General features: G+C 44.6%; 1 protein-coding gene and 1 long non-coding RNA gene across 3 annotated transcripts; one reads left to right on the forward strand and one right to left on the reverse strand.

Moving 5' to 3' along the window:
• Positions 1–257: 257 nt before the first annotated feature.
• Positions 258–2,539, reverse strand: LOC109755362 (uncharacterized). Of its 2 annotated transcripts, none has more exons than XM_040392660.3 (2): positions 2,433–2,539; positions 258–732 (listed from the first exon to the last, which is right to left on the reverse strand). In XM_040392660.3, exon 2 carries the CDS (start codon positions 712–714, stop codon positions 451–453), a length of 264 nt encoding a protein of 87 aa, XP_040248594.1. In that variant the 5' UTR covers positions 715–732; positions 2,433–2,539; the 3' UTR covers positions 258–450. The 2 variants fall into 2 exon arrangements, with proteins under 2 accessions (XP_040248594.1, XP_020169864.1); XM_020314275.4 differs by lacking the exon at positions 2,433–2,539 and adding an exon at positions 1,560–2,280.
• Positions 2,540–9,679: 7,140 nt separating this feature from the next.
• Positions 9,680–12,657, forward strand: LOC141025388 (uncharacterized). The gene is made up of 3 exons (XR_012186865.1): positions 9,680–9,859; positions 11,066–11,169; positions 12,417–12,657. It is a non-coding gene; the product is annotated as an uncharacterized lncRNA (long non-coding RNA).
• Positions 12,658–13,640: the final 983 nt, after the last annotated feature.

Raw genomic sequence — 13,640 nt, forward strand, 5'->3', positions numbered from 1 at the left:
AAGCGTGCGATGCAGGCCCAATAGTGTATGCAGGCTATCAAACAGGCTGGATCCTTCCCGCGCGGGCCTGATTGGACCTTATGCGGGCAACCAAACACGCCCATCATTTCTCTCCCGTTGCTTCTCGTAATAAATATCTCTCCCTTTACAACGCATGGGCATATGTGCTAGTCAGTCTTAATATCTTTAACCCCTTCAACAAATAGTGCTAATCGCCACAGACTATGAGATTGCAAGAAATTGGAACCACAAACTCGTTTACAGCAGCTAGTTCGTGTATCATACCACAGTTCACTGTACAATTGTCTTCATTTCCTTCCCAAATGTTTCAGTTTAAACACAGGAAACACACTGGAGTACATCCATTCCACCCCTAGACCAAGACAGCAGAAGGGTGAAGAACTTCAGAAGAAGAAAAACACTTATGTATGCACGCTTAGGCGTCAGTGATCACACGGTTGCAGCGTTCTTCTGGGGGCACGGCGTGGATAGGGCATCAGGAGTGGACGGGTACGAGATCGAGATCAGCTTCGATCTGCACTTCGCTGCCCCATCGTCGCGATATCCGTTTGCCCCAGGGGTGGTGCTTGGTGTGTTGACCTTGGGGTTCAGGAGCGAAGTCTCAGGGAGGGACTGAGAGATTGCGATCAGCGACCGGCGAACAGTTTCCCGAGTGAACTCTGATGCTGCTGCTGCTGCTGCAGGCGAGGCCATCAACCGAAGTACTAAATGCTGCATTTCAAGTGTTAAACGAAGGATGCTGAAGATCAGACTCACAAGTTGAAGAATTTTCAAGAAATGAGAGAACCGAGAAACAAGGGCAGATTCATCAGTTTATTTTATTTCAAGGTAGATGATGAAGAATCCAAACAAATTCACCAGTATGGAACTTTGGAAAGGAACATCTAAATCTGCATTCTGGTATGCTAATTTAGTACTAGTAAACCACAACAAGCACTAGCTAAATAGATAACAGTTATATTTATTAACCCTGGTGCTTGATCCACCTGGACCCTGAACAATTAAACTTCAATGCTAACCTGTAATTTGAAAAATCGTTAAACTTGAAGCATATCCCAGTTTTTTTATATTCTTTTTGCATTTTTTATCGTTTAAAACATGCAGAAAAAAAATCATAGGCATAAGTAATATTATGAAATAAAAATCGGAGAAACATCGTAAAAAACGGCGGCTCTTTGTGTCCAGCGAAAAATGACAGGAACACTTCATTTATCTCTTGTAACAATTAATCATATTCACTGACGAAATTTTGGCGGTCCTAACATTATATCAGTCCCCGCGCCCATGAATTTCGGATCAAGCACCATAGTTTAAGGTTTGGGGATGTTTGGAATGTAACTTAGGATGTTTATTTTCCTACTCCATCCGTCCCAAAGTTAGTAGTACAAAGTTGAGACACTTATTTTGGGACGGAGAGAGTAATATTTAGCAGGGCCACCACTCATCAAATTTGCACCCACGCTGCATGCTGAGAGTGAACCATTAATCATGGCACGTTTATCAAATGAAAAATCTCCTACAGTGGCAGACCAACTAACCTGGAAAACGGCTGGAGATATGGTACAAGGGCAGGAAATGACCAGACACTTGCGGCCCCCAACTTGCTAGAAGAACCAACCTCTAGCCTCGTTAGTTCCTTTGATGGATCTCCAACGAAGCTAGTGGTTGCTTCTTCCAACAACCAACCCCCAAGGTAGCTAGAGAGATTTGCCTTGCTTTTATACGTACCAGGAGAATAGATCATGCTTTATTTGATTTATTACTTAATTATAGACAAAAAGAAGTGGAAACCCCTGTTCCAACAGCAGCCGTCCATCGAACAGAGCCAACAATAGCAAAGACTTGACACCCGGTCTGTTCACCTAATTTTGGATCAACGGCACAGCCTAAAATTAGCCTTCCACACGCAGCCAGTGCAAAAGATACCACGAGTTCCACACTTGACAGACTAACAGAATCTCTAGACCTCTACCGGCCACACCGATTCCGTGTTTCATGGTGCAGACGAGACCAAACTTTCTGTAACTAGAACTGGAAGGCTCTGAAGCATCCTGTAGTTATAATTTCATCAACTGCGCAAGGAACAAAGGAACAAAGCCACTGATCTCTGCTCCACAACATGAACTGACACACAAGGAAACAAGCGGAGATTGCTAACCCTCACGGCATGATCGAACAGCTCCCCAACTCTTCCGCGCACAGTAATTCTAACCTAAAGCATGTGGCGTCTCGCCAAGAAAGCCGATGAATGAACAACACCCACCCCCACCCGACCCCACCCCACCAACCACCAAAGCAGGAAGCCCGCGGAATCCTAACTTCGCGCGGCGTTTGATCGAGACCGCGGTGATGAACAAACACAGATCGAGCGAAGGGAGAATCAATACTGAGGCTTTGGAGAAGGAACTCACCGGAGACGAGCGGAGGAGGAGACCTGGGGGCTGGGGGGGACGGAGAGGCGAAGAGAGATCGTCGTCTTTGGCAAGGCAATAGTCCAAGACACACGCACCCACGCTCCGTTGACGTCTTCTCCAATATACCACCTGATCTCGCGAGCGGCGTATCCTCCCTCGTGGCGGACCCCGCCCGGCTCACGCCTGGCCGCACGTTCCGCGATAGACGGCCAGCCATCGGCGCCGAGCTCTACGCCGCCCGGCCTCTCGCTGTCTTACCGGATAGGGATTGGCACGCTGATTGCGAGATTAATCGTATCCAATTCTACCGTCTTCCATCTACTATCGCTCGAAGGTTAGATCCGATTCTACCGCTCGAAGGACGTGAATTCCAAGTTGCACCGGGGGACGCACTCGCGCTCGCTGGATGGCAAGTGGGCCCCGACTGGCCGTGTGCCTTGGGGCTGGTAAAACTGTCGGTGAGTTCGTTTCCGTGCGTAGGTTTCGAGGCCGGTCTGGTCGGGCCGACAGACAGCCGTGCAGGCAAGCGCTAGGACAATTCCAGAAGGAAGGTCGTCGTCACGTGCACCCATGTGTCGCCGTCTTATTGGAGGATCGCTATTCCGGTGTTGACCTGGGCACATTCTCGTCTAATTGGCTTTGCTGTTCTTTTATACGGTGATAGGCGCCGATCGGCCGGTCGAAATTTCAGAAGTGCGCCGCGCACTCGTCCGATTCGCTCGGTAACACCCGTTGGATCAGGTCAACCTTCTCCTTCCTCAGCCCGTATGAGTTGCACATGGAAAAAAGACATTCTTCCCATAAGCGGCTCCTCTTGCTCGTGACCGCCCCTCGCCTCTCGTGCTTGCCGACCACCGGCCTCTCCCCGCGCTCCCAGCACCCCGCCGCCCTCCGTCCTAGATCGGTCCCCGTACATTCGTCGGGATCCTACGAGTTTCAACACACATAGAAACACAGATATTCCCCCTGTTTCTGTTCAGCTTGTGCATGCAATTGTACATTGTAGCATTTCCGACGTCAATCCACATTTGGCTCACCGCCGGCGGCTTCCACCGGCAAGAAGACATCTCCGGTTGTAGCAAAACACACGCAGTTTCAGCAAAACACATCACGGTTCCAGCAAAAAACATGCTTTCACCACGGGCGGCCGCAACAAGACATCTAGACGATCCAACAAAAAAACCTTGCAGATTGTACCAAAACAAAAAGGTGATGCCAACAAAAAAGAATTAGGCATGCCGCCTCCAAAAATCATGTCGGCGGTCGCAACAAAAGACAACTCATCACTCCAACAAAAAAAACTTATGTAGCAAAACAAAAAAGGCGGTGCCAGCAAAAAGGCTGGTCGTCTGGATGCAACTTTTTGCCGGACGGTTCCAACAAAAAAAAATCCCACTGGTTGCAGCACCGCTCGCCCACAGTTGAAGCTCGTAGCTGAGCTCCACCTTGCGGCTCGTAGCATCTAGCCGTGCCGGTTTTAGCTCGCGCCATAATGGTTGTAGCCTTTTGAATTGTTTGGATTGCTTACTGCATATGTCACGTGGTCCATGATGGTTGTAGCTTGTCGCAAGCATGGTTGCAGCATTCGCTGCCGCCCGCTCACCACCATTGTAGCATGGGCGCCGTGGGTTTGTAGCACTTGAAGCCGGCGGTTGTAACACCTCCAAGCCATCCGGGGCGACGACCATGGAGAGGAGTGCACCAGCTGCTGATAGCCATGGCGACGAGCACGCCTCGACCGTGCACTCCCCCTTGCACCGGCGACTCGCTTGTCGCGGCCGGGTAAGTCGGTGTGGGATTGATCTGATGGTAGCGGGGAAGAAAGCAAAATGGAATGGGGATCGAGTAGATAAGGAAGAAAACCGGGTCGCGGGCGGTGCGTGGGCCTCCACAGCCACTCATTTGGATCGTGTCTGGGATGGCGCGGCTAAATGCACACGCTTCGATCATGACTGGATCCAACGATGCACTCGGCCGGCCGGCTGCAAACGTTTTTCTTTTTTTTTTAGTTCCTTTTCCTTCGTTTTTTGTTGAGAACATTTGGCTGGGCTGCTAAGTTAGCCTCGCTTCATAGGCTGTGTTAGTGGAGCTTATTTGGTTGTTACCCCATGTAGCGCGTGTTAGTCGGACTAGAAAAGATGACAACTCCTTTTTTACGAACATCTGAATTTTTATCCACACTCATAACAATTATGGATAAATTGATTTGAATCTAAGCTATAAGAAAAATACAAAGTTCTCCCTCTGTTTTTATTTACTCTGCGTATTAGAGTTGACTGAAGTCAAACTTTGTAAAGTTTGACTAAATTTATAGAAATGAATATAAATATTTAGCATAACAAATCTATATGATGTGGAAGTACATTCAACAACGAATCTAATGGTATTGATTTGTTATTGTATATGTTAATATTTTTGTCTATAAACATTGTCAAAGTTTGTAAAGCTTGACTTTGACTAAAACTAATATGAGGAGTAAATAAAAACGGAGGGAGTAACTTCTATGAGTAATACTAAAAAAAGAAGGTGAGAGGTCCAATACTCGCACGAAAAACTTGGTGGGCCGACGCCCAAATTAGCGCTCGCCTCTCCACGCTCGCCCACTCGCCAGACTCGCTCACTCTACAGGAAACACCAACAGTTGCTAGTTTAGAAGAAAAAGAAAGTTCTTTCGATTTTCTATACATCACAAAATTCGTATTTTAAAAAAAAAATCACAAATTTCAAAAAATGTTCATCGATTATATAAAACTTGAAGTTCCAAATAGTTCTCCAATCTAAAAAAAGATTTAAATTTTGGAAAATGTTTGAGAATTTTAAAATTGTTCATGGATTCAAAAAATATTATAAATTTGATAAAGTTAATGAATAAAAAATAATTTTGAAAAATGTTCGTGAAATTCAAAAGGTTGATGGATTTGGAAAAAGTTAATGAATTTGAATGAAGTTCACGTATTTGAAAAAAATGAGTTTCAAATAGTGTTCATGGATTTGATTTCACAAATTTGAAAAAAGATTTTGGATATGAAAAAACCTGTTGTCTCCGAAATTCATGAAAAATAACAAAAAAAAGGGAAAGGCGGAGAGAAAAATAAAAAGCGAAAATGAGTAGAAAACCTGACATAAGCTGCTACAAGCTTCCCAAAACTGGGAACAGTTTCAAGGATTATAGGCCGGTTGATTAACTACGGTCGGTGCACTAAGAACGGGGTCCTTAATACCCCGGACTTATGCACAGATAGTGGGGCACTCCTGGCAAGGGGCCTTGCTGGAGACCAACTCAAGGTAAAGGAGTGCATCAAGAAGACCAAGAACAATGACAAGCTTCAAGACAAAGCACTGGAAGTAGCCCTTGCCGACAAGATCGAGCCGGCAAGGCAGAGGCCCGACAAAATCCATGGCTACCAAACTCCCGCCAACTACTAGCGCTCCACCTCACCAGCCAGCTGGTCGCTGACCGGTGAGGTGTCGAGCCCGCAGGTAGCAGGGTGGAATTTGTCGGCACGTGTCGGCACGCTGGAGAGAAGATAACCTTTATTGACACCCGTTCAAATGGCGTGTCAAGCTAATAGGAGTTAGCTGGGGAAGCGGTGATGCATCCTTGTCGGGGTTTCTCCTCCTCATGACACCTAGCGATGCATTAAATGCTTATTGTCCTAACTAGCAGAGTTAGGTATGAAAGCACTATTCGCTATCTAATCACTAGATAACGACTGTTTTGCCACTATGATAACCCCTTGAGCTATAAAAGGAGAGCCAGGACAACCTTTACAAGGGTTCGAACCCATTCAAACCCCACGCATACTTGCTCGTGTAGCTGCCTTCCCTTAGCACCTAGTCGGGGGAGATCGCTCCGTGTACTTGTGCTCACACGTTATCAATTCACCAAAAGTAGGAGTAGGGTATTACACCTCAAAGGTGGCCCAAACCTGGGTAAAATCCTTGTGTCTTCTGCTGTACCCGCTCTTTGCGTTTTGTGCAGTCCCTTCGCCGGACCACAAAGGGGCCAAACCACCCCATAGATAGTCGATCCACACCAACAACTACCCTAGTGGTGGATTTGGGGGTGTGCTGGTGTACGAAACACCTACTTCTGGTTCCTTAAGAGTCGAATAGGGTTTTCCTAAGGTTGTGTGTTTTCTAGGAAATTTAGGCCATGTAGTTATATACAAATTGTTGATGCATTGGCCTTGTTTGGCACAAATCTATTGATGACGATGGTCCATTGAAACTACCCAAATCCCATCTACGGGGCCGACCCGCTAAGGCGAAGCTTCCTTCCTCTCGCGGTAAGTAAGATGTAGCATTAGCACACCTCCTATGTATCGCTTATTGTACACATTGTGGAGCTGTTGCACATGCGCCCTGACTATACCAACCCACTTCGGGCTATAGCGAGAGTACGAGTGATTTTTTTCCTGTTTCATTGGTTTTCTAGTGTTTTCTCCCGTTTTGCAAGTTTTCAATTGGGTTTTATTTTAGCTTTAAAAAAGAATACGTACCTATTAAAAATGAATATTTTTAAAGAAAAATGAACAATATTTTTCAATGTGTAAATTTTTCAATTATTTCAAAACATTTTAAACAAATACGTTGAAAAAATTATGAATTCTAATTTTTAAATGGATTCTTTACATTTTTTATTTTTATAAAAAATTATAGACATAGTTTAGAACTTCTTAATGCTTTTCTCGAAATACCTTCAGCATTTTCTAAAATTGGAGAACATTAATTGAAAGAAAAAGTTGGAAAGAAACATAAAAGGAAAATGGAAAATTTACACGATTGTGCACTTTGCTCTACAATACGTGATAAAAATAGAAATGACAAACGGTTTAAACAAATTCCTCACTATTTTTATATATCCATTTTAAATTACATGAGAAAAATGTCCATGAATTTTTCCATAGTGTTCACTTCTTTGTAAATGTTCCATATAACTATAAAGTGTTTCTTAAACTTTTTCAATTGTTCATGTAGTTTTTGAAATTGTTCATGCATTTACAAAATATGTATGCATAGTTTTTAAATATGATAAACATTATATAAATACACGCTCTAACATTTTTAATATGCGATGGACATTCTCTTATACATGATGGAAATTTTCTAATACAGTTTGAGCATTTTAAAATACCCAATAAACATTTTTAAGACACCATAAACATGCTTTAATAATCATGTACATTTATTAATGCATGAGGAAGATTTTATTGATTATAAACATTTTTTTAAAAATCCATGAATATTTTTGTACATCATAAAATTTAATACATGATGAACATTTTCCAATACACTATCAAAGTTTATAATTCATGGCAAACCATTTAAATACACAAAAGAAATTTAGATATGCACGAAGAAAAAACAAATTAGGAGGAAAGAAAAGAAAAAGGAAACACAAAAATAGAACCAAAAAAGAAAATGAAAAAGAAAAAAAAGAGAGAAGAAAACCTAAAAAAGGAAATGGAATGAAGTAGAAATTATAAAAATGTAAAAAGAAATGAAAAAAGAAGCAAAACTAGAAATGGCGAAAAAAGAGACAAAATCCAGACCACAAACCCTAAAAACTGGCCAAAACAATCAACCGGTGCTAGGCATAGCCCAGGAAGAGCCATACTGCAGGCGATCGCATACTGCATCTTTTAACAAGAAAAATTTAGTCGTTGCAACAAAGAGCTATCGCACGGTTGGGTCAGCTCACTGCACTCCTTGTTGCATGTCATTCCCATGCTCCGTTATGCTTGCCATTTTTCATCCGTATGTAGTACGTGTACTTGTGCTCACACGTTATCAATTCACCAAAAGTAGGAGTAGGGTATTACACCTTAAAGGTGGCCCAAACCTGGGTAAAATCCTTGTGTCTTCTGCTGTACCCGCTCTTTACGTTTTGTGCAGTCCCTTCGCCGAACCACAAAGGGGCCAAACCACCCCATAGATAGTCATCCACACCGACAACTACCCTAGTGGTGGATTTGGAGGTGTGGCGGTGTACGAAACACCTACTTCTGGTTCCTTAAGAGTCCAATAGGGTTTTCCTAAGGTTGTGTGTTTTCTAGGAAATTTAGGCCATATAGTGATATAGAAATTGTTGATGCATTGACCTTGTTTGGCACATATCTATTGGTGACGATGGTCCATTGAAACTACCCAAATCCCATCTACGGGGCCGACCCGCTAAGGCGAAGCTTCCTTTGTAACGCCCCGAATTCGATGCGCCAGGTTCCTCCAGTTATTCGCCGTCATTGCCATGTCATGTGCTTGCGTGTTGCATTTTGCCATGTCATCATCTGCATTGCATCGTCATATTTTCAAAACTTGCATCTGTCCCGGTCTTCCGGCTCTCTCCGTTGTTCGTTCCGAGCCCTTGTTCACACTCGCACGTGCCCCGGCACCTCCGAAATATTATTTTATAAGTGGCCGAAAAATGTTCTCGGAATGGGATGAAACTTGGCGTGCGGTCTTATTATAGTGTAGACAGAGCGCCTGTCAAGTTTCGTCGCATTCGGAGCTCGTTTGATAGCCCATCCGTTAAGCTTATAGCGGCATCGTTGCCGGTCAAACGTCGGACGTTTTCAGTCTTCGAAAACGGTGTCGGGCTGCACTTCCCCTCTCTTCTCTCAGTCCATGGTCTTCTTCACAGCCCACCAATCCACCCCACTATCCCCACCTGCAGCCCACCTAAAACCTCCTCCGACCCGAACCGTTGGATCGCGATCGGAGGCTCCGAAATGGAGCAAAACCCCCCCAAACCCTAGCAATTTGCTATATATAGACGTCTCCCCTGCCATTTTTGGCCTTCTTCTTCCTCCCCCTCGAAATCCGTGCACAGCCACACCTCCTCCGCCACTTGTCGCGCCGCCAACCGCCGCCGCGCCGTCGCCCTCGGCCAATCAGGCGCGGCCACCTCGCCCAGACACGCGCGCCCAGCCAACGGGACGGCGCCACGCGTCCGCCCCGCGTCCCCTTCCACGCGCGGCCCGCGGAGCCCAGCTGAGGCCCGCCCGGGCCCGAGCCCCGCCGCCACGATCCGCAGCCGCCCGGGCTCCCGCAAGCCGCGCTCCTCCCGCTCGATCCTGTGCTAGATCGGGGGAGCGCCGCCCTCGCCGTCCGGTGAGCCCCCGCCGCCTCCGCCTCGTCCCCGCCGCCGCGGGTGAGCCCCGCCGCCGCGCCACCTCTCTCCTTCTCTCTCCTTCCCCTGCCTTACTCTCTCTCCCCCGCAGGACGCCGCCGCCCCAAGCTCCGCCGGCGCCCGCGCCAGCGCCCCGGCGGCCGTGCTCGCCAACTCCGGCCAGATTCGGCCGGGAATGGGTGCCCCCGCGCCGGATCCGCCCGTCCCCGCTGCCACCTCGCCGGAGCTCGAGCCGAGTCGCGGCCTCTAATCTCCGGCCGACCTCGGGACCCGTGCAAACCCTAGATCCGAGGTTGAATTTTCTTCTAAGTCCCGAAAATTGTTGCATTATGGTGCCCCCTTTGCCATGCCATAACTTCCTGCTCGTAACTTCGTTTTGCATGCGTAATATATCGAAATGTTCATCGTGAGATGCTCTTCATTTCATTCCATTGTGCCATGCTTGTTTGAGTCCATCTTGACGCCCTAATCATTGTTGCAAGAGTGCCATATGATGTTAACTGCTGTCTGTTAACAGAACTTGCTGTTTTGTCATTTTCATTGCATTTTGTGTGTGCATCCTTTAAGCATGATGTCTACATGTTTTAGGAGCATATTCATGCCATCTTTACAGTGGTGCAACCCAAGTATTTTTGTGTGCCTTGTGGTGAGTGCAACAAGCTTGTGAAGTGTGCCATGATAAGTTACTGTAGCATGTTGTTTGATAGCTCTAAACATTGCAACCTGGTGTTATTTCTGCCATGTCTAGTGATTTTCTGCTAAGTCTGTGAACTGTTATTATTTGCAATCTTGCCATGTCCTTTTGAGCATGTTCTAGTGATTTCTGGAGTTAGCTTATTGTTCATGTTTTGTCATGCTTTACCTGTATATCATGTCCATGCCTTTTGTTTTCATGTTGAGGTGCTGTAGCATATTGTTTTGATGCTTGCTAGATGCCTAGTTGCTGTTTTGGACAGCTTGTCCTTTAAACTTGTTTCATGTGTATGTGTTGAACCGTTGTTCCGTTTTGAGTGTGCTCTATATGAAACTTGCTTAGTTTTGCATGTAGTTTCATGTTACCTTGTTGCATCCATGTTTTGAGGTGTGTGCTTGATGTTTGAATGCATTTTGCATCCATGCCATGTTTAACTTGTTTTGCTCATATCTTCTAGGCTGTAGCTCCAAATTAAATGAACTTTATATGTAACTTGAATAGAAATTCGTGTAGATTGTCTTGGTGCATTTTTACTTGATGTTTAACAACTTCAACATTGTGTTCTAATCAGATCTGGACCAATTTTGAAATTTGCATATGAGGACTTACCGGAATTGTTATATGTTGTTTCCGGCCTCATTTAAACTTGTTTGGCTATGTTGTTCTTGTATGCATCATCTCTTGCCATGAGTAGCTTCATGTAGCCTTGTCATGCATCATACTTGGTTGAGCATCATGTCTTGTTTATGTATGGTGTGTTTACCATGTTGCTTGCTTCTTTCCGGTTGTGCTCCTTCTCGTTAGTTCCTGTTTCGTTGCGATCGTGAGGATTCGTTCGTCTACGCTTGGTTCGTCTTCGTGGCTTCATCTTCTTCATGGACTCGTTCTTCTTCCTAGCGGGATTTCAGGCAAGATGACCGTCACCTTGGATCTCACTACTATCATTGCTATGCTAGTGTCTCGATGCTATCGCTATGTCGCGCTACCTACCACTTGTTGCCAAGCCTCCCAAATTGCCATGAACCTCTAACCTTTGTCACCCTTCCTAGCAAACCGTTGTTTGGCTACGTTACCGCTTTTGCTCAGCCCCTCTTATAGCGTTGCTAGTTGCAGGTGAAGTTGAAGATTGCTCCATGTTGGGTTATGTTTATGTTGGGATATCACAATATCTCTTATATTATTAATGCATCTCTATACTTGGTAAAGGATGGAAGGCTCGGCCTTATGCCTGGTGTTTTGTTCCACTCTTGCCGCCCTAGTTTCCGTCATACCGGTGTTATGTTCCTTGATTTTGCGTTCCTTACGCGGTTGGGTGTTATGGGAACCCCTTGACAGTTCGCTTTGAATAAAACTCCTCCAGCAAGGCCCAACCTTGGTTTTACATTTGCCTCACCTAAGCCTTTTTTCCTTGGGTTTCTGGAGCCCGAGGGTCATCTTTATTTACCCCCCCCCCCCGGGCCAGTGCTCCTCTGAGTGTTGGTCCAAACTAGAGCACCGTGCGGGACCGTCCCTTGGCAACTTGGGTTATGTTGGTACTTGTACGCTTAGCTTATCCGGTGTGCCCCGAGAACGAGATATGTGCAGCTCCTATCGGGATTTGTCGGCACAGTTGGGTGGTCTTGCCGGTCTTGTTTTACCTTTGTCGAAATGTCTTGTAACCGGGATTCCGAGACTGATCGGGTCTTCCCGGGAGAAGGAATATCCTTCGTTGACCGTGAGAGCTTGTGATGGGCTAAGTTGGGACACCCCTGCAGGGTATAAACTTTCGAGAGCCGTGCCCGTGGTTATATGGCAGATGGGAATTTGTTACTATCCGGTGGCAGTAAACTTGAAGTAAACTTTTCTAAAATACACCAACCGCGTGCGTAACCGTGATTGTCTCTTTTCGGGGTTGTTCGAGAGGAGAACACGGTTTTTGGGTTATGTTTGACGTAAGTAGGAGTTCAGGATCACTTCTTGATCATTACTAGTTGACGACCGCTTGCTAAGCTCCTCTTCTCGCTCTTGTTTCGTAAGTTAGCCACCATATTTTGCTTAGTCGCTGCTGCAACCTCACCACTTTACCCCTTCTTTACCCATTAAGCTTTGCTAGTCTTGATACCCATGGTAATGGGATTGCTGAGTCCTCATGGCTCACGGTTTACTACAACAACAGTTGCAGGTACAGGTTATCCGATGATCATGACGCGAGAGCGATGTTTATAGTTTTGGAGTTCTTGTTCCGCTTCTTCTTGTTCGAGGGATAGGTTCCTGGTCGGCAGCCTGGGCTAGCAGGGTGGATGTCGTTTGAGCTTCTGTTTGTGTTTCATCCGTAGTCGGATGTTGATCTTATGTATGATGTATCGTTGTATTCATGTGACATTATATGTCTTGAATGTATCCCCACTATTATGTAATGGTACGATGTAATGATATCCACCTTGCAAAAGCGTCTTCAAGATGCGCTTATATCCTTGGTGGGACCTTCGAGTTCCTTTAGGATAGGGTCGCATCTTGGGCGTGACATCCTTCCTCTTGCGGTAAGTAAGATGTAGCATTAGCACACCTCCTATGTGTCGCTTATTGTACACATTGTGGAGCTGTTGCACATGCGCCCGGACTATACCGACCCACTTCGGGCTATAGCGAGAGTACGAGTGATTTTTTTCCTGTTTCATTGGTTTTCTAGTCTTTTCTCCCGTTTTGCAAGTTTTCAATTGGGTTTTATTTTAGCTTTAAAAAAGAATACTTACCTATTAAAAATGAATATTTTAAAGAAAAATGAACAATATTTTTCAATGTGTAAATTTTCCAATTATTTCAGAACATTTTAAACAAATACGTTGAAAAAAATTATGAATTCTAATTTTTAAATGGATTCTTTACATTTTTTATTTTTATAAAAAAATATAGACATAGTTTAGAACTTCTTAATGCTTTTCTCGAAATACCGTCAGCATTTTCTAAAATTTGAGAACATTAATTGAAAGAAAAGGTTGGAAAGAAACATAAAAGGAAAATGGAAAATTCACACGATTGTGCACTTTGCTCTACAATACGTGATAAAAATAGAAATGAAAAACGGTTTAAACAAATTCCTCAGTATTTTTATATATCCATTTTAAATTACATGAAAAAAATGTCCATGAATTTTGCCATAGTGTTCACTTCTTTGTAAATGTTCCATATAACTATAAAGTGTTTCTTAAACTTTTTCAATTGTTCATGTAGTTTTTGAAATTGTTCATGCATTTTCAAAATATGTATGCATAGTTTTTTAAATATGATAAACATTATATAAATACACGCTCTAACATTTTTAATATGCGATGGACATTCTCTTATACATGATGAACATATTTTACATGATGGAAATTTTCTAATACGGTTTGTGTTGGGG

Source organism: Aegilops tauschii, chromosome 6 (assembly GCF_002575655.3).
Source record: "Aegilops tauschii subsp. strangulata cultivar AL8/78 chromosome 6, Aet v6.0, whole genome shotgun sequence".
NCBI lineage: Eukaryota > Viridiplantae > Streptophyta > Magnoliopsida > Poales > Poaceae > Aegilops > Aegilops tauschii.

Coding starts and splice junctions, on each gene's coding strand:
- LOC109755362 (XM_040392660.3), bottom strand. CDS start 714: ATGGCCTCGCCTGCAGCAGCAGCAGCAGCATCAGAGTTCACTCGGGAA.